Raw genomic sequence first — 19415 nt, 5'->3', positions numbered from 1 at the left:
ATGAATATATTCAATAAAATAAAACAACATAGTAAAATCTATAAATATATTTACAAATCTTTTACAAGGCACTTACAATACAATCACATTTATGAAGGCACATCGAATTCATTCATTTTCATAATATGGTCCCGACCTAATTTGTTTTTTTCATTTATCACGTCCAGCCCAAAAATTACGAACACTGCTTTCGAATGCTTTCTGCTTTAAATTAATATTAAATTTGATTAATTTTGCCAAAGGGGTGGGTATCAACTGGCTTATTTGTGTGGGATTGAAAAAAATCTTCAGATTTCATTGCAAAGTAGACTAGATTTAATGGAGATTTAAAACTTATTGGTGTTTTGGTGGGATGTGTAATTTTCTTAATTTTTTTCCTACTCCTATCCCATTTATAATTGTGATTCTATATGTACTTTGGCAAAATCTCATGTAAATCTATCTTATCATAAATATAACCCTTCTCCATTTAAACTGACATTATAAGGGAGTCACGTCTCTACTCTTGGTAGTTCGTTTTAGAAAACTTAGCGCACACTCCAATCTTAGTTCAAAAACAGATGATTCAAATTTTTAGGGTGGGACCATACTATCGAAATGTATCGTCACATATTTCATAGATTCAACATCACTTTTTGAATGGTCTACATCTAATTTAGGGTATATTTGGTCAAGCCTGAAAGTTGTATCTGATTGTACAAGCCTACGAAAAGTGCTTATTTCTCAAATCATTTCATCAAATGTCCAATATCAATTCGTAAAACCTAGTTTTAGTTAAATAAAGTCAGGTCTAACGAAATATCCCTAAAACAATTTTTTTGTAATTCTAGTATTTCAAATGAGTTGGCGCCGCCACACTTGGCGTCTTGGCAGTGTCGACGTAGCGGTGATGTGCATCGTACTGGTCACATCGTGCACGACGCTCGAAACACGCGTAGTGTGGACGAGTCCTTATGATCACATCATCCGGATTTTTGTTCCGGTTTCATCACAATATTGTAATAAATTTTGTTCTTATAAGTGGTTAGTAAACCACATGAATTCAAGTTTTTCTCGGGTAAATACATTAAAAAGTCATGGATTGAGAATACCGCACAATACCTATAGCTCGTTTTTAGATACATTTCATTCAAAACCATATAATTAAACAATTACACTCGGTCAAAAATATTGTTGTACAAAAATAATGTCTCATACATGTACTATATAGATATACTTATTTGAACTGGTAAAATAAAAACTATCGCTGTCCCGTTACACGGCATAATAAAAAGCGGAACAGCGATAGTTGTTCGCGCTATAAAAACTGCGTCGCGCGTGATGATGAAGTTAAGATTCAAATAAGTATATAAGTGATAAAAAAAAGCAAGCAAAATATTAAAAGAGTTTATCGTCGTGTCAGTAACAATAATAATCAAAGCTTATTCATCATTCATTGAATTAAGATTCATCTCTTGTTTAGGTAGCAATCCAAAAAATTAAAAAAATATAAAGTTCATATGCCAAAGAGAAAATAATCGTGATCTATATCTCTGTGAAATATTTCACCAGTTCTTTAAATTACTATTAAATAAAGTTATACAGTAGGCATATTCTGTACTATTTGTATAAAATTAGTATATGTCAACAAAAACTGGCGTGTGACTATCACATTTTGTACAATTTCCGTTCCAACGTCCCGTGCCAACGAAAGATGCAATACCTGACTTCTTACCGATAGCACAGAGTAACAACTTGCTTTAGAATCATATCTACATACTAGCCGAGCCGTGGGGCTTTGCAGCCGTGGGAATTTCGTAAAAAAAAACCTTATAATCCAGGTTATATGCTGCCTGTGTACCAAATTCCGTCCAATATATTTTTAAAAGAGTAACAAACGGATGTAGGTATGTCCATTCCATTTTCACGCAAAATCTCCAAAATCTACTTCCACACAACCTTACAAACTTTCACATTTTTAATATTAGTGGCATTCAGAGGAACGTAGCATCAAACTGGAATGGCACCAGCGTACCACGAATTCATCAAGCTATACTGGTCTCTTTAAATATGTAGATAAGGTTCAAAATTATTACACACGGTAGTAAATGGAATAATGAAAAGATAAGAGAGAAATACACACGGGGTAGACAAGTGTCAATAGTAGACAGAAAGAAACAGTTAAATTAATATCCATTTGCGATGTTTATGAGTAAACAGATATACATACCTATACACAGGCGACAAGCGACTTGATTATATTTTATATTGATATAAACTTATCCTACCTACATAACTATAAAAGGTACATAAATAGAATGGTCTGGTACATTATTTGAACTGTATAAGGGTAACATTTAACGAGGTAGAACGCAGATTATTATATATTATTACATATTACAATCGAGGTTAGGCAGAGTTAAATGTAGCATTATCCATTGTTTGCTTTTAAATTGTTTAATTATATACGTTAGTTTAATTAGTTGTTTGGTAAAGAGAAATGTATAAAAAAATATATGACGACAGGGAAAGGAGAGAAGGTTTTGAGAAATGACGTTGGAGGAAGACGAAGAAAATAAGCAGGATAGAAAGACTTCTTTAAAAAATAGAGGTTTTATAGTAATTAAATGGGTTAACAGTAAAAAGAAAGAAATGTTTTAAATATCGTAGAAATTATAGGGAAAATGATATGTTATTTAATCTGACACTTGTTTTACTACCAAAAACTGGCAAACTGATTGAATTTAAAAAATAATAGGTTGGTTATCTCTCATATATATATTCCACGTGATACCTCGTTAGACAAATGCCCGATAATTTGGCGGTTTCATTTAATAACTTTTCGAATACCCACGTTTTTGGCAACTTTTACATATATAAGATTTGTCACTTTAGTAGCTAACTATTGTTCTAATGTTACATTTCAATTTTAAGTTTTAATTGAAAATTTTTCCAACTGCGCAATATTCTACTTGTGTTGCAAGACTAGAACACATCGTTTTTATACCTAGTTTTTTTATTTTGGTTTCTACAGTCATAAATCAGAGGTAATTAATTTGCCAAAATACATTTCTCTGTCATTGCATTCAGATATTATATAATTGTGAAATAAAAAAAATCAGTTAGATATTGTTAAAAATATTGATTGATGTGTGTATTATAACCGCCTTAGAATATTTCACAATTGAATACAATTTGTCCAATGTACAAAAAAAATCTTAAAAAAACAACATTCACGTTAAAGAGTATACAGATCTTTTCATTATTGTTAATACTAACATTATTACAAAACATTAGCACAAATGTGAAGCGTATTATTATTTAGTCTAATTTATTATTTTCATAATTTTTAACACTTATACAAAAAATAAACATGGCAACATTGCCACGCGTTACTTTTTTTTATTAAAAAAAAACTACTTAAACCTAGTGTTATTATTTCATATTTATTATTACATTATGATATCTACGGCGAAGGTATACTTTGAAATTTCACGAGATCACTTTTCCTAAGGCCGTGAGACCAACCAATTAACCCACTTCGATTTTAATAAATAATATGAAATAGAACCTTCTAGATTTATATGGTTCAAGATAAAATATATCTACCTACATATATTATTACTGCCGCTATTTGACTTAAATGAGATAGTAGGAAAGTGCCGGTTATATATATATTTATAAATGGTGTTATACAATTCAAATATAATCCTATTATTGTCAAGATATCACTTACTTGTGCGTATTTCGAACACAGAATTCCAGGACAATTAATGCCTTACGATTACCTGTGAACGAAAAAAAAATCTAGTTATAACTAGCTGTAAAAAGTACCCTGAAAAATCTGACCCCCTGTATCACCCCTTAAGAGGAGCGAAGGGGGTTGTTTTTGTACACAACTTTTTAAGTTGAACCAATCCTAATACATCTGACAAAACCGCATTTAAATCAGAGCAATAGTATTCGCGTTTTGGAAATACAAACATGCGGACAGACAGAAAATCCAAAAAATCAAATTATTAGCTTCTCTATGACTTTGTACAACATTAACTAAAAGGCAAGTCCTGGCAAAAGATCAGGTCAAGAGTACCCTAAACGGACGAGCTTGCATGAAGGGCATTATGAATGTGGATGAAGCGAAAGAAGTATGCAGTGATCGCGGCATGTGGAATGATGTTGTCACTGCCTGCGTCTCAGGGAAAGAGGCGTGGTTTTATATGTTTAAAACATACATACATACATACCAGTCACGTCTATATCCCTTGCGGGGTAGACAGAGCCAACACTCTCGAAGACTGATAGGCCACATTCAGCTGTTTGGCTTAATGATAGAATTAAAGATTCAAATAGTGACAGACAGGTTGCTAGCCCATCGCCTAATTAAAATACACTTACAAATCAATTAAAGCTAAAAAGTTTTAATCCACATTCATAGCTAATCTTTGATAAGTAACTTCAAACATTTAATTTTTTTCAATAAAATTAATTTACTCGTCATTTTTGTAACCATGTTCCAAAACCAGCAACCGTACCTTAGATCAAGAAACATACATACATACATACATAAAATCACGCCTCTTTCCCGAAGCGGTAGGCAGAGACTACCTCTTTCCACTTGCCACAATCTCTGCACACTTCCTCCGCTTCATCCACATTCATAACTCTCTTCATGCAAGCTCGGTGGTTTCGGGTATACATATATATACATATAATCACGTCTATATCCCTTGCGGGATAGACAGAGCCTACAGTCTTGTAAAGACTGATAGGCCACGTTCAGCTATTTGGCTTTAAGATAGGATTGAGATTCAAATAGTGACAGGTTGCTAGCCCATCGCTTAAAAGAAGAATCCCAATTTTATAAGCCTACCCCTTAGTCGGCTTTTACGACATCCATGGGAAAGAGATGGAGTGGTCCTATTCTTTTTTTTTATTGGTGCCGGGAACCACACGGCACGGCGGTTTCGGGCACTTGAAGAAAATTTGACTTCAATCAAAGGCACTCGGCACCACACCTCACAGGTCCTCGTAGAACGCGACCCTGGTGTTGGTGGAGCCCTGCTTCAGCCGCCGCAGCGTGGAGTACTTGTTGTCTCCAGCCCGGGCCTGCTGCTCGTGCAAGCGGTCCAGCGTGGCGGTGGACTGGTCCACGCGCAGCACTGAGAACTCGCAGCGGAGGGAATCCAGCTGTTGCTGCAGGTGTTTGGACTTCGCCAGATATTCCACTCTGTGGAGAGATAATTTGAAATTTTAATGAAGTATATAATCATCATGATGATGTGCCGTGTGGTTCCAGGCGACATTGAAAAAAAAAGAATAGGACCACTCTTTTCCATGGATGTCGTAAAAGGCGGCTAAGGGATAGGCTTATAAACTTGGGATTGTTCTTTAGGCGATGGGCTACCAACCTGTCACTGTTTGAATCTCAGTTCTATCATTATGCCAAATAGCTGAACGCGGCCATTCAATCTTTTCAAGACTGTTGGCTCTGTCTACCCCGTAAGGTATATAGACGTGACCATATATATGTATCATCATGATGGGAAAAAAAAGTAAGTATAGTGTATTTTGGCGCACAGTCAAAACGTGTGATAACGAATGAATACTTAATAAAATAACGACCTTATTACGAGTACACTAAACTGAAAATCCAAAAACACAATGTCCCCCGCTCGTACAATGAAGATTTACATACAAATCGTGAGAAAACCTGTATATTTAAGCCACTTCACAACTGTTGACGTGATCAAATATGCTTTATGTTCCCCTGCAAAGGTTGCGATGGTCAGACGGAAGTAGTTCCGTTTAAAAACCTGCATCACCCAATACAGGAGGATGAACTCAGGCACTACCCCCGCCTTGGATTCATGTCGAAAGCCATCCGACTGTGGAATTCTCTTCCTGAAGCTATTCGGAAGGCGCCTAACAGATTTGCATTCAGGGAGCAAGTCGATAATCATCTTTTTGAACAGTAGATTTTCTTAAAATCAGAGTATGCCTTGTGGCATAATAAATACTTATACAGATTAACATCCAAGACCCAGGCCAATCAGAAAAGAGTTTATTTCTCACCATACCCTGGCCAGTTCAAACCCGGGACCTAACGTGACACAAGAAAGCACACTACCGCCATCTGCAATAACTCAAAGAAACTAAAGAAATATCTCTTATAAATGCGCCTGTCTGTGACACCGGAGGTCCCGGGTTCGAATCCCGTCCAGGGCATGATAAGAAACGAACTTTCTCTGATTGGCCTGGGTCTTGGATGTTTATCTATATAAGTATTTATTATAAAATATACTATCGTTGAGTAAGTATCTCGTAATACAAGTTTCGAACTTACTTCGAGGCTAACTCAATATGTGTGATTCGTCCCGTACATATTTATTTATTTATAAATACCTCTCTTTCTCAATCTCCAACGACAGCCGGTGTATATGGGGATCGGAGTCGTCCGGCACCAGCTGGTAGGAGTTCATCTCCGTGTCGGGGGGGGGCGGCGCGCCATTGATAACCCCCTCCCCCAGCTCCGCCGGCAGGGAGCAAGTAGACGGGAACATACTCGACGGGACCGTTGAAGACTGGAAATGGACAATATTTTGGTTCATACATACATTATTGAACATTATCTTATTGAACAGTTTGCCCGCAGACATTAGATCTGTATGTGGGACCAACGCATCAATTAAAAAAACTCTTCTCAAATTCTATAGAAGTATGTAAGCTTAAATGAGACTGACCGCAGTCAAACGGTGAAAACAGTTTTGCGGAATATTGTTTTAAGTTCATTATGAATATTGTGTAATAAATAAATAAATAAAATAATAAAATCACGCCTCTTTCCCGGAGGGGTAGGCGGAGACTACATCTTTCCACTTGCCACGATCTCTGCACACTTCCTTCGCTTCATCCACATTCATAACTCTCTTCATGCAAGCTCGGTTCGTTTCACAAAAATTACAAATTACTCGGCAGCGCCGTGTGGTTCCCGGCACTAATGAAAAAAACGAACAGGACCACCCCATCTCGTTTTCATGGATGTCGACTAAGGGATAGGCTTATATACTTGGGATTCTTCTTTTAACCTGTCACTATTTGAATCTCAATTCTATTATTAAGCCGAACAGCTGAAAGTGGCCTTTCACAGTCTACACGAGACTGTTGGCTCTGTCTACCCATAAGGGACAAATCCGTGATATATAATATACAACTCACCATGTGCCGTGTGATTCCCGGCACCAATACAAAAAAGAATAGGACCACTCCATCTCTTTCCCATGGATGTCGTAAAAGGCGACTAAGGAATAGGCTTACAATCTTGGGATTCTTTTTCATGCGATGGGCCTATCATTAAGCCAAATAGCTGAACGTGGCCGATCAGTCTTCAAGACTGTCGGCTCTGTCTATCCCGCAAGGGATATAGACGTGACCATATGTATGTATGCACAACTCACCATGCCATTGACCGGCGGCAGTGATCCAGTGGACGTCCTGCTGAGGAAGTTGAGAAGCTTCTCCTTTGCCTGCTTCTCCGCGACCCTGGCCGCCAGCAGTTCAGCCTTCAGCCGCTCCGCTTCGGCAGCGCGCTTCTCTGACTCTTCTACCAGACGAGCGGTCAGAAATTCCGCTTCGCGAGTCTTGCGTTCTAGGTGGACCTGTTTGACAAGATTTCAGATCTGTGTAATTTGTCTCATATATATTTATTTATTATTTATTTATTTCAAGGTGTTTAAGGTTTCCATGGTCAAAGGCTGACTCCGGGCTCCTATACAGGGAGGTGAGGAAGAAGGTTTAAAAATAATGGCCGTCTTTTAAACAGGCAAATTTTATACTATTGGAATCAATGTTTCCATTTGTACTAGGAGTTTTCTGATAACAAAAAAATATTCAAGTAGAACTGAAAGAAAAAGAAATTAATTTGACAAATTTATTATAATTATTTGACATTAAAATGACCAAATGGTAATAATTAGACAGAGCCTATTACGCTGCTTATTTAAAATACATGTACCTATATACATAATTCCGACGCCTTCAAAGGTAGAATGTGTGTTAACAGAAACTGTGCTCGAATACTTGAGACCTATGTATAGTATATTGTGAACATATTCAAGGAATAAATAAATGATTAAACCCCCCCCACCTTCTCCTCCTCGGTCCTGATGGCGGAGAGCCGCAGCCTTGCGTTCTCGCGCTCGGCGTCCGTGGCCTTCTGCGCCAGCAGCGACGCCTCCTCCTCCGCCATGCGGCCCTTCTCCGCCAGCAGCTCCGCCGTCTCCTCGGACCGCCGCTGTTCAATTCATTCATAATGTTCAATTCAATTTTTTTTTACATTTGTTGGATGTCAAAATTTACATTTATGGATATCAAAATTTTCATTTATTGCACATCAAAATTTTCATTTATTGGATATCAAAATTTACATTTATTGGATATAAAAATTTACATTTATTGGTTATCAAAATTTTCATTTATTGGACATCAAAATTTACATTTATTGGATATAAAAATTTACATTTATTGGTTATCAAAATTTTCATTTATTGGATATCAAAATTTTCATTTATTGGAAATGAAAATTTTCATTTATTGTACATCAAAATTTTCATTTATTGCATATTAGTTGTACTACTACGTCGTACTAGTGCTTCGCTATCATATTACTACCGCTACTTCGTCCGCGTGAAGCGTGTTTGAACGCGCTCATCTCGGGAACTACGGGTTCGAATTAAAAAAATATTTTTGTGTCGAATAGACCATTTATCGAGGAAGGCTTTATGCTATATAACATCACGCTGCAACTATAAGGAGCAAAGAAATAATGAAAAATGTGAAAAAGCGGGGAAAAAATTATTTATCAAGGATGAATAAATTTAGGGCTTCAATGATGCCCAAAATAACCTTTCCACGCGGACGAAGTCGCGGGCACAGCTAGTTTATTATAAAATATATTATCGTTGAGTTAGTATCTCGTAACACAAGATTATTAATATTTATCATTATTCGGCTCAATTTATGGAGCTCGCTACAAGAGTTTCCAACTACATAGTTACCAGAGCCTCGTTGGCCAGTCTTATCTCCTCTTGATACTGTAGAAGTCTCTGCTCCATGGCGGCCCTCTCTCTCTCTGCCGCTTCTCTTAGTTGTTTCTCTCTCGCCAACTTGTTGCGTTCCACTTGACGACGCTATAATAATAAATAACCTGAATTAAATTTAAAAAAAAACGTAATGTTGGTGGATTTTGAACCTTTCGTGCGCGAGCCTCACATGCATTCGGCCGGTTTTTATATCAAATTCTACTGGCAATCCTTTAGAATAGAACAGAGTAAAATAAAAATACATACATATATAGGTACATATAATCACATCTATTTCCCTTGCGGGTTAGACAGAGCCTTGTCTTGAGAAGACTGATAGGCCACGTTCATCTGTTTGATTTAATGGTAGAATTGAGATTATTTTTTAAGGTTCCACACCACACAAGATAATATAGAAGCAGTTTTGAAGTCACTCGTGCATATGTCCGACCTTATCGTGTATAAATACTTACATGGATAAACATCCAATGCTTATATAGGTACAGGCCTACCACTTTTATAGGTAAGTTACATCGGCATTGTTCGACGGCGCAGAATAGTACAACCGACCGCCGAATCTGGCCGAATGAAAACATTTGTGAAATAACGAACTTATTGCTACTACATAGGATTTTAAATCCCAAAACAACAGGAGTCGTGTATCTCGCTCATTACCGACTACCGCGACGCCGCGACGACCTCCTGCGAACTCCAGACATGGCGCGTACCTGCGCAATTAGCCAATAGCGAACGGTTTTGATCCCGCGTATTTTCGCGCCATGACAAAAATTGATTTCTGCGCAGGTACATCGGTGTAACTTTTTAAAGTGGTAGTATGTAAGTATTTATATTTAATATTTAAAATATAGTATCGTTGAGTTAGTATCTCGTTACAAAAGTCTCGCACTTACTTCTGGGCTAACTCAATCTATTTATTTATTTATTATTATTACACTATATATATATATATATATATATATATATATATATATACACATATAATCACATCTATATCCCTCGCGGGGTAGACAGTGCCTTGTCTTGTAAATATATATATATCTGCTTATCACCTGTTTCTCCTCTTTGGCCTGGGCCTTCATCTGCTGCACCTCCATGGTGTCCGGCTTGCGGCGCCTCATGTACAGGTCGTGGTTACCGATGCACAGGTCCAGAATCTATGTTAAACATATATACATACATATGGTCACGTCTATATCCCTTGCGGGGTAGACAGAGCCAATAGTCTTAAAAAGACTGAATGGCCACGTTCAGCTATTTGGCTTAATGATAGAATTGAGATTCAAATAGTGACAGGTTGCTAGCCCATCGCCTAAAAAAGAATCCCAAGTTTGTTAGCCTAACCCTTAGTCGCCTTTTACGACATCCATGGGAAAGAGGTGGAGTGGTCCTATTCTTTTTTTTTTTATTGGTGCTGGGAACCACACGGCACTACATATATGTGGTAATACATATATGTGGGAATGAAAGTAAAACAGTGCGGAATTATATCGTAAATCTTCTTATTTTATTGGACTTCTTAGAAACACATCTTATAACGTCTTACATCGTACCACAGACTCACTATTCTTCTAACAAAAAGGATTTAAATAAAAACAAAAAACAAACAACATACAATTTTGTATTTATTATGTACCTACATATATTATATATTATATTAATTATATGTATTTTGTATTTATATTGCGCCGTGTTGGGCACTGGCACTTAACAATAATTAATACTGTTTAAATAATTGGCAGATGATTTTCTTCAAACAAATACATACATATGTTCATTCATATAATCACGTCTATATCCCTTCAGGAGTAAACAGAGCCGAACAGACTTGAAAAGACTGATAGGCCACATTCAGCTGTTCTGGTTCAATGATAAAATTGAGATTCAAATAGTGACAGGTTGCTAGCCCATCGCCTAAAAAGAGAGTCCCAAGTTTATAAGCCTATCCTTTAGTCGGCTTTTACGACATCCATGGCGACGAGATTTAGTGGCCTTATTTTTTTTTTTATTGTTGCCGGGAACCACCCGGTTTTTTTTTCTTAACATATTTTTTGCATTGACATATAAGGGAAGAATAAGCTGTGTAATTTCTTTAACACCCACATAATTTCTTTGACTGACCCAATTTAAGATAGTATCTAGTCCGCTATCCGCTATATGTTGCTATACCCTATGAGGTTCATAATACCTATACCCATTTTTAAACCAGTGACTATTGTAGTAATTAGAACTGAAATGTACAAAATGATATGCAATAAATGAATTGAAATTGAAAATTTATATATCATTGTTATTTTGTATCAACAGTGTTTGTAAAAAATATTTTTTTTAATAAATAAATAAACACTTACCAATTTATTCATTCCTTTTGGCGAGAAGAATATAAAGTTCGTCACAGACTTATCGACGAATTTGATGACGAATTTCTTATCGTCGAACGATATGTGTTTTATCTCGGACCACGGGAATGTAGTTTTTGGCGTAAGTTTATTATCCTTCTCATATATGTTGAGTCCTAGAGCTGTCACGCCTAAATATAGATCGGTGTCTTTTTTATTCTGAAAAATACATTAATTCGATCGTCTATATTCCTGGCGGGGTAGACAGGACAGTCTTGAAGACTAGGCCAGGTTCAGTAGTTAGGCTTAATAATAGAAATGAGGTTCAAATAATGACAGGTTGCTAGCCCATCGCCTAAAAGGAGAATACATACATACATACATAAAATCACGCCTCTTTCCCGGAGGGGTAGGCAGAGACTACCTCTTTCCACTTGCCACGATCTCTGCATACTTCTTTCGCTTCGTCCACATTCATAACTCTCTTCATACAAGCTCGGCGGTTTCGGGTACTTTTGACCTGACCCTTTACCAGGACGTCCTTAATTTGATCAAGATACGTTCGTCTAGGTCTTCCCACTCCGACCTTTCCCTCCACACTCTCCTTGTATATCTGCTTAGTCAACCTGCTTTCATTCATCCTCTCCACATGACCGAACCATCTTAACATACCCTTTTCTATTCCTGTAACTACATCTTCTTTCACATCACAACATTCCCTTATCACGCTGTTCCTTATCCTGTCACTCAATTTCACACCCATCATACTCCTTAACGCTCTCATTTCCACTGCATTTATTCTGCTTTCGTGCTTCTTTTGCCATACCCAACTTTCACTCCCATACATTAATGTCGGGACCAACACGCCCCTGTGCACAGCCAGTCGAGCCTTTTTGGATAGTTTCTGACTGCTCATAAAGGCATGCAAAGCTCCATTCACCATGTTCCCCGCGTTCACTCTCCTTTCAATATCACTATCATACTTGCCATCTGATGTAAACTTTGATCCTAGATATACAAACTCTTTCACTTGCTCCACTTTTTCTCCTCCAATCAAAATATTACATGCTGTCATTTCTTTCTCCATTTCAAAAACCAGTGTTTTAGTTTTACTTACGTTCACTTTCATTCCTTTCTCTTTTAAAGCTTCATGCATACAGTTTACCATCTCCTGTAACTCCTCCGCTGATGACGCCAGTATAACCTGATCGTCGGCATAGAGCAGACATTTGACGAGTAACTCATTCATCCTTAATCCACTTTTAGACTCTTTCAAATCTGTCAAACAGCTATCCATAAATAGGTTGAACAGCCACGGTGACGCAACACATCCTTGCCTAACGCCTTTCTCAATCTTAAACCACTCAGTGTGCGCTCCGTTTATCCTGACACAAGCACTCGAATCCTCATATAAGGATTTCAGTGCTCGTATTAAGAGACTGCTCACCCCATGCATAGAAAGTGCTGACCACAATTCATTCCTCTCAACTCTGTCATAGGCCTTTTCCAGATCTACGAATGTGCAATAGACTTTTTGACTCTTGGCCAAAAACTTTTCGGCTATGCACCGCAAGGAAAAGACCTGATCAGTACATCCCATTCCCTTTCGAAATCCCGCTTGAGCATTCCATATTTTGTCATCAGTTTCATTCCTGACTCTATTAATCAATACCTTAGCATACAATTTGCCGACGACGCTAAGCAGGCTTATACCACGATAATTTTTGCAGTCCAGCTGTGACCCTTTTCCTTTGTAAAGTGGCACGATAACAGCCTTACACCAATCTTTTGGTACTCGGCCGCTTCTCCAACACAAATTGAAAAGGCAGTACAACTGACTAGCTACTACGCCTTTTCCTGCTTTAAGCATCTCGACCGACACTCTATCACACCCAGCAGCCTTTCCCGCTTTCATACTCTTAAGTGCTTCCACAATTTCGAACATTTCAATTTCGCCTTCCATCTCATTCTCTTTTTCTTCGCTATAGCAGAAATCTTTCTTATTTCCTTCCTTTTTTTCAAATAACCTTTAAAAATAGTCCTTCCATATCTTTAGTACACATTCTTCTCCTTTCACAACGCTACCATCCTGGCATCTGATCCTAGTCAGCTCTCTGGTTATAGTATTTCCTCGGGCTGACCTTACGGATTTCCAGAATACTTTCAGATTTGACTGAAAGTCTTCTGATAGCCTTTTATCAAAATCCTCTTTATACTCTTCTTTCTTTCTAATCACAGCTTTCTTAACCAAATCTTTCATTTTCTTATATTCCTTACGTGCTTCATTCACATCTTCATCTATAACCTCTTGCATTCTTAAGTTAGCTTTTGCTGCTAACAAATCCAGCCATGCTTTCTTCTTTAATCGCACAAGTTCTTGCACATCTTTACTCATCCACGCATTTTTGTGATTTTTTCCTTTCCTTCTTCTACTTACACCACACACTTCAACAGCTACTTTCACAATTCTTTCTTTAAATTCCTTCCATCCATCTTCAATATCGCTCATTTCCTCTAAATCTTCAAATTCATCCTTCAGTCTATTAATATACTTCTTACCTACATCCATATCTTGCAAATTTTCTACTTTTACTCTTTCCAAAGCGCTGGTTTGCTCCCTTACCCTGTGCCGCCAGCGATTGAAGATACCCCTTATCCGGGATATCACCAGTAAATGGTCCGAGTCAATGCCAGCACCGCGATATGCACGGGTATCCAGCACTTTGTTCTTCAATCTTTCATCTACAATCACAAAGTCTATCATACTTTTTAAAATACCTTCCACTCTTGTGTAGGTGTGGATCTCTTTATGTTGAAACATTGAGTTCGACACAAAAAGATCCCACTCTAGACAAATTTCTAATACACTTCTTCCATTATCATTCACCTTTTCGTCACCAAACGCACCAAGCACCTTTTCATATCCATCACGCTTTACACCCACCCATCCATTAAAATCACCTAACATAATAATCTTCTCATTTGGCTTGGTAACTTTCAATACTTCTCTTACACTATTCCAGAACTCCTCGTTTTCGCTTTTTGCTGATGTTGTACCCCTCGAACCCACATCCCAAGGTGCATAAACACCTAGAACGAAGATCCGAGTGATTCCAACTTTCAGCCTAATCCATAGAAGACGAGGGCTGACACACTCATACTCATTCACGCACTCAGCCATTCGTGCAGAAAGAATTAGACCGACCCCTTGACAGCCTCGGCTGGTACTGGAAATTCCAGACCAATACGCCGTGTAAGGGCCGTGCTGCGTCGCGTCGCATCCTTTCCGCTTCGTTTCATTCACGCACAACACATCCAAACGTCTTTCATCCATCATCTGGCATACTTCCTCAATCTTATCCTTCATTCCTCCTCTTACATTCATCGTCGCAAAGCGGCTTTCAGCAGACCGCATACCGCTCCCGCCGGGAACGAGACGTGATGGGGTGCGGACACCATCGCCGCCATCTAGGTGCTCTTTCAAAAAATTTGCATCCATGCGATTCCCACGAGACGCTAGGGAAAAATTTTGTCCGCCCCAGCAGAGCCCCGCATGCCAGGGTAAGGCTAGCCATTACCTGGGGGTCGCCCAACCCCATGGCGGAAGTGGCACGCTCGAGACTAGGCTCGCCCCTAGCCATGCATCCATCGGCGCGGCAGACCTTAGATTGGCAGGGATTTACATTAAAGAGGAATCCCAAGTCTATCCCTTAGTCGGCTCTTACGACATCCGTGGGAAAGAGATGGAGTGGTCCTATTCTTTTGTAATGGTGCCGGGAACCACACGGCAAAAAGGAGAATCCCAAGTTGATAAGCCCTATCCCTTAGTAGCCTTTTACGACATCCATGGGCGAGAGATGGAGTGGTCCTTTTGTATATATTATTGTTTTTTTGTAGCTTAATCAGAAATGTAGCAGACCTCGCCAGTTGTAACCGGGACTAAAGCCAGGAGGAAGATCCGCCGGTGACCATGATGACCTGGATTGGGTGAGTCAGGTTTTTTCACGAAGCGACTCTGGTCTGACCTCCGCAACCTTTGTAGCGGAACTTACCCATATTAGATCATGATTAGACACCCAGTAAGTACAAGTTTCTTCACAATGTTTTCTTTCAACGTAAGAGTATCGGTTAGCACTTAAACTAATGTATGTACACAACTAATTGGTACGCGGTCAAGGAAGGATTGATGATCCAAGCTCGGTAAATCCGGCAAAATCTCGGTAAAGCTCGGCTGTTTCGGATACTCTTGACCTGACCCTTTGCCAGGACGTCATTAATTTGATCAAGATACGTTCGTCTAGGTCTTCCCACTCCGACCTTTCTCTCCACACTCTCCTTGTATATTTCCTTAACGAAGAAGATATTAAGTGAGATAGCATTATAATAATGAAACTTACATTGATAGCGAAATAGTTGACTCCATACATATCCAGATCTTGGGCTATTTTCAGATATTCCATTTCAGCCTCATCCCTGGACATTCCTTTATGGTCCGCATACCTAAGAAAGAAATTAAAGTTACTATTTTATATGCCAGTATTATATGCCGAGCGTGTATGTATGGTCAGCTAAAAACAGGCTCCCCCTATCTTGCTTCTTTGGGTTAAGTTCTACTGCTTCTACTGCAAGGGTTGCGGAGGTCAGACGGGAGTCGCTTCGTGTAAAAACCTGGCTCAACCAATACTGGATCATGTTTAAAGAGCTCACTCCGGGCTCCTCTCCAGACAGGTGAAGATGTCTTCTTCCTCCTGGCTTTAGTCCCGGTTGCATCCTCACCACTCTGGAGAGGAGCCCGGGGTATGCCTTTGACCATGGAGCCTAGATTTGGTGAGTCAGGTTTTCACAAGAAGCGACTCCCGTCTGACCTCCGCAGCCTTTGCAGGGGAACCTTAACCGTATTGGATCGATCATGGTTACACATCCAGTCGCCTGAATGTGCAGGTTTCCTCGCAATGTTTTCCCTCACCGTAAAAGCATCGGTTAGTATTCAAACTAATGTACATAGCTACTTAAGTGAAGATGTAACCGTAAGTAACAACAGGAGGAAGATTTTATGATCTACTAGCGACCCGCCCCGGCTTCGCACGGGTGCAAAATTATAAATGTTATTATACATAAAAACCTTCCTCTTGAATCACTCTACCCGTTACAAAAAACCGCATCAAAATCCGTTGCGTAATTTTAAAGATTTAAGCATACAGACAGACAAACAGACTAAAACAGCTACTTTGTTTTATACTATGTAGTGATGATTTTGTATAGGTTTTCAAGTGATGCGTTGTTTGCGTTTGCGCATTGCGTTGTGTCACCGACCATATCTTAATGCGGTCCTCCCACATCTCCGGCGTCATCTGGTACTGGTCGATGACCCGCTGCGGCAGAAGGTCCTCGCTGGCCAGCATGCCCGGCTTGTATGCGTTCTCGTCATAGTCGCCGTACTGGTTGGAAAACATGTTGGTTGAGAAGCTTCATAAATCTATCACATTTCACTATGAGGACGTCCATGAACAAAAACTCAGGTCGGACGTTTAAAAAAATCATTCTTGTAGAATGAAACTGAGGCGGTGGTATATAATTTATAAAAATATAATTATAACATAAAATTGAGTGACCGGATAAGGAACAGCGTGATATGGGAATAGGGTTGAAAAAAGCGGGAAATTTTCCGGTTTTTTTCAAATTCCCTCGTATTTATACAAGTTTTTTATGAAAGTTTCAAGAAAGATAAGAATGAAATATTTCATGTTTTTTATTAATAAAACGGAAAAATATGAAAGAAACGGAAAAATACGATAGGAAAAGTATTGATTACCTTACAATATGCATCATTGTTTTAAAAATTGGTAATTATACATAGAATATATATATAGTTTTCCAATCGTTTTTTTTATATTTTCCGAAACAAACGACGAAATCTCAATAAAACCGTTTTTTCCCCAAGGTTTTATTCTGATATATTTCAATGTAACAAACCAATAAAACGGTAAAAAAACATGAATAAAACTTCGCTCCATTTGCACGTGAAAGAGGACAGAACATATTATTGCAGTATTTCCACTTTTTTAGAATATTTTTGGAACTATCGTAACAATCGTGACGTCAATAAGTGATACCTTGTATCCAATTTTGAAAATAAATCTATTATAAACCAACCTTAGCCTGAACAGCGTAGCTTGCCAACAGCACAGACGCCTCCGGGGGGCAGTATATGTCCATGCTGAGGATGGCCTGTTTGACTTGCAGGAACAGCAGGTGCTGTGTCACCTCCTGGATGAGCTCTTCGGCCACGTCCTCAGGGTACAGTTTGCAGAGCAGCATAAAAGGGGTACCAGGCATTTGAGAGACACATTGGTCTTGCACTGTGAAAGAAGTTTACATACATATATAGTCACGTCTACATCCCTTGCGGGGTAGGCAGAATCAACAATCTTTATATACTACTAGGTAGGTAGTAACAGTGCTTTATGACCAACGGAGATAAAATTATTGAAGGCAAGATAAAAAATAATTATATACACATTACAATAGTAATAAAACAAATATAATTAACACTCTCAAGTACCTCTTTTGTCTAATTTGAGCCAGCTTATGAAATGTTTGGTGTCTTCAAACTGCAAGCCAAAGAACCACGTCTCTCTCAGCCCTATTGTCCTGCATACCAAGTCGAACAGGTCACGGCCTGTTGCTCGCCACTGAAATAAATATGTGTGGAATTCATTATGAAAATTTGCAAGTTGTTATATAATTATACATACATACAATCAGCCATGTTCAGCTGTTTGGTTAAATTATAGATTTGAGATGCAAATTGTGACAGTTTGGTAGACCATCACCAAAAGAAAAATCTTAAGTTTATAATCCTCTCCCTTAGTGGCCTTTAAGGGCATCCATGAGAAAGAGATGCAAGTGGTCCTATTATATTACAATTGGAGTCAGGAAACGCAGCACTTGTATATATATAATTATACCCTGTCTTTTTTTATTTTTTACATGAAGGTAGATTGAGGATATGGTTTTAAAATTCACTTTCTTCCTCAATGTTTGAATCAGTACATTAGTTTTCTATTTACAGTTAAGTGGAGCTATCAGAAACTTAATAATAAAATAACTTAGTAATAGTTCTGGTGACTTAAATCAATCCTTTTATTACATATCTTCTAAAAGTTGGGTGGGATGAGAGTGTCAATTCTTACTTTGTGTAATCTAATACATGCTTTTTATCATGTCCATATCCCTTGTGGATAGACAGAGCCAACAATCTTGAAAAGACTAAAAGGCCACATTCAGCTGTTTGGCTTAATGATAGCTTAGCTAGCAACCACACAGCAACTTTAAAACTAGTAAGAAAATAAAAAGTTTATTGGAAATAATTTTCTGTAAGTAAAAGTTTTATTACATGCTGTTTCATTATTACAATGGCAAACATTTGTTTACAATCTCAGTTTATCAGCATACTAGTCATCCACACTATACTACATGCCCTATGTATTGTGGTTAATATCAATTTGCAAGTTAACAGCTACCGCTGTGAGTCAACGGGGGCATTGTTTAACCTCTCATTAGCATGGATTGTGATAACGAAATGTACAAAATTAGACCACAACTTACTTCAAGGTTAAATTCTAGCTCAGCGTCCAATGTACACACTTTTACTGGGAAAGACTTGGAAGCCTTCTTCCTTCTAAAAGGCGGCATTATCACTTCGCATAACTAAAACTACAACAACAAAACAACACTATGATATAGGTTATGGTAAAACAACTGCCATTTATTAATTACAAAGCGATGGCCAACGTTTACGTAATGTGCAATCGAACGCGGAATGCGTGTAAATTCACATTGCGTACTATTTCCAGCGTTTATTATTTACAAACAAGAAAAACGTCAATGAAACAAGAACAGTGATGAATGAAATGAAAAATTATCAGAAAACTGCGTTCCGTTTTATTTACTAATACGATTCTTTTCTCTTATGAGATAAATTATCCAAGTATATTTGCGT

At 38.2% G+C, this 19415-nt stretch overlaps 1 protein-coding gene across 1 annotated transcript; it reads right to left on the bottom strand.

Moving 5' to 3' along the window:
* Nucleotides 1-32: 32 nt before the first annotated feature.
* LOC106129956 (merlin) lies at nt 33-19350 on the bottom strand. The gene is made up of 13 exons (XM_060950540.1): nt 19022-19350; nt 17976-18105; nt 17567-17772; nt 16727-16851; nt 15811-15913; nt 11426-11632; nt 10127-10231; nt 9033-9164; nt 8123-8269; nt 7434-7634; nt 6382-6560; nt 4995-5206; nt 33-3767 (listed from the first exon to the last, which is right to left on the bottom strand). The coding sequence occupies exons 1-12, from the start codon at nt 19106-19108 to the stop codon at nt 4996-4998; spliced, it is 1833 nt and encodes a 610-aa protein (XP_060806523.1). The 5' UTR covers nt 19109-19350; the 3' UTR covers nt 33-3767; nt 4995.
* Between the last annotated feature and the right edge of the window lie 65 nt (nt 19351-19415).

Source organism: Amyelois transitella, chromosome 22 (assembly GCF_032362555.1).
Source record: "Amyelois transitella isolate CPQ chromosome 22, ilAmyTran1.1, whole genome shotgun sequence".
NCBI lineage: Eukaryota > Metazoa > Arthropoda > Insecta > Lepidoptera > Pyralidae > Amyelois > Amyelois transitella.
This window is presented reverse-complemented; position numbering and strand designations above follow the sequence as displayed.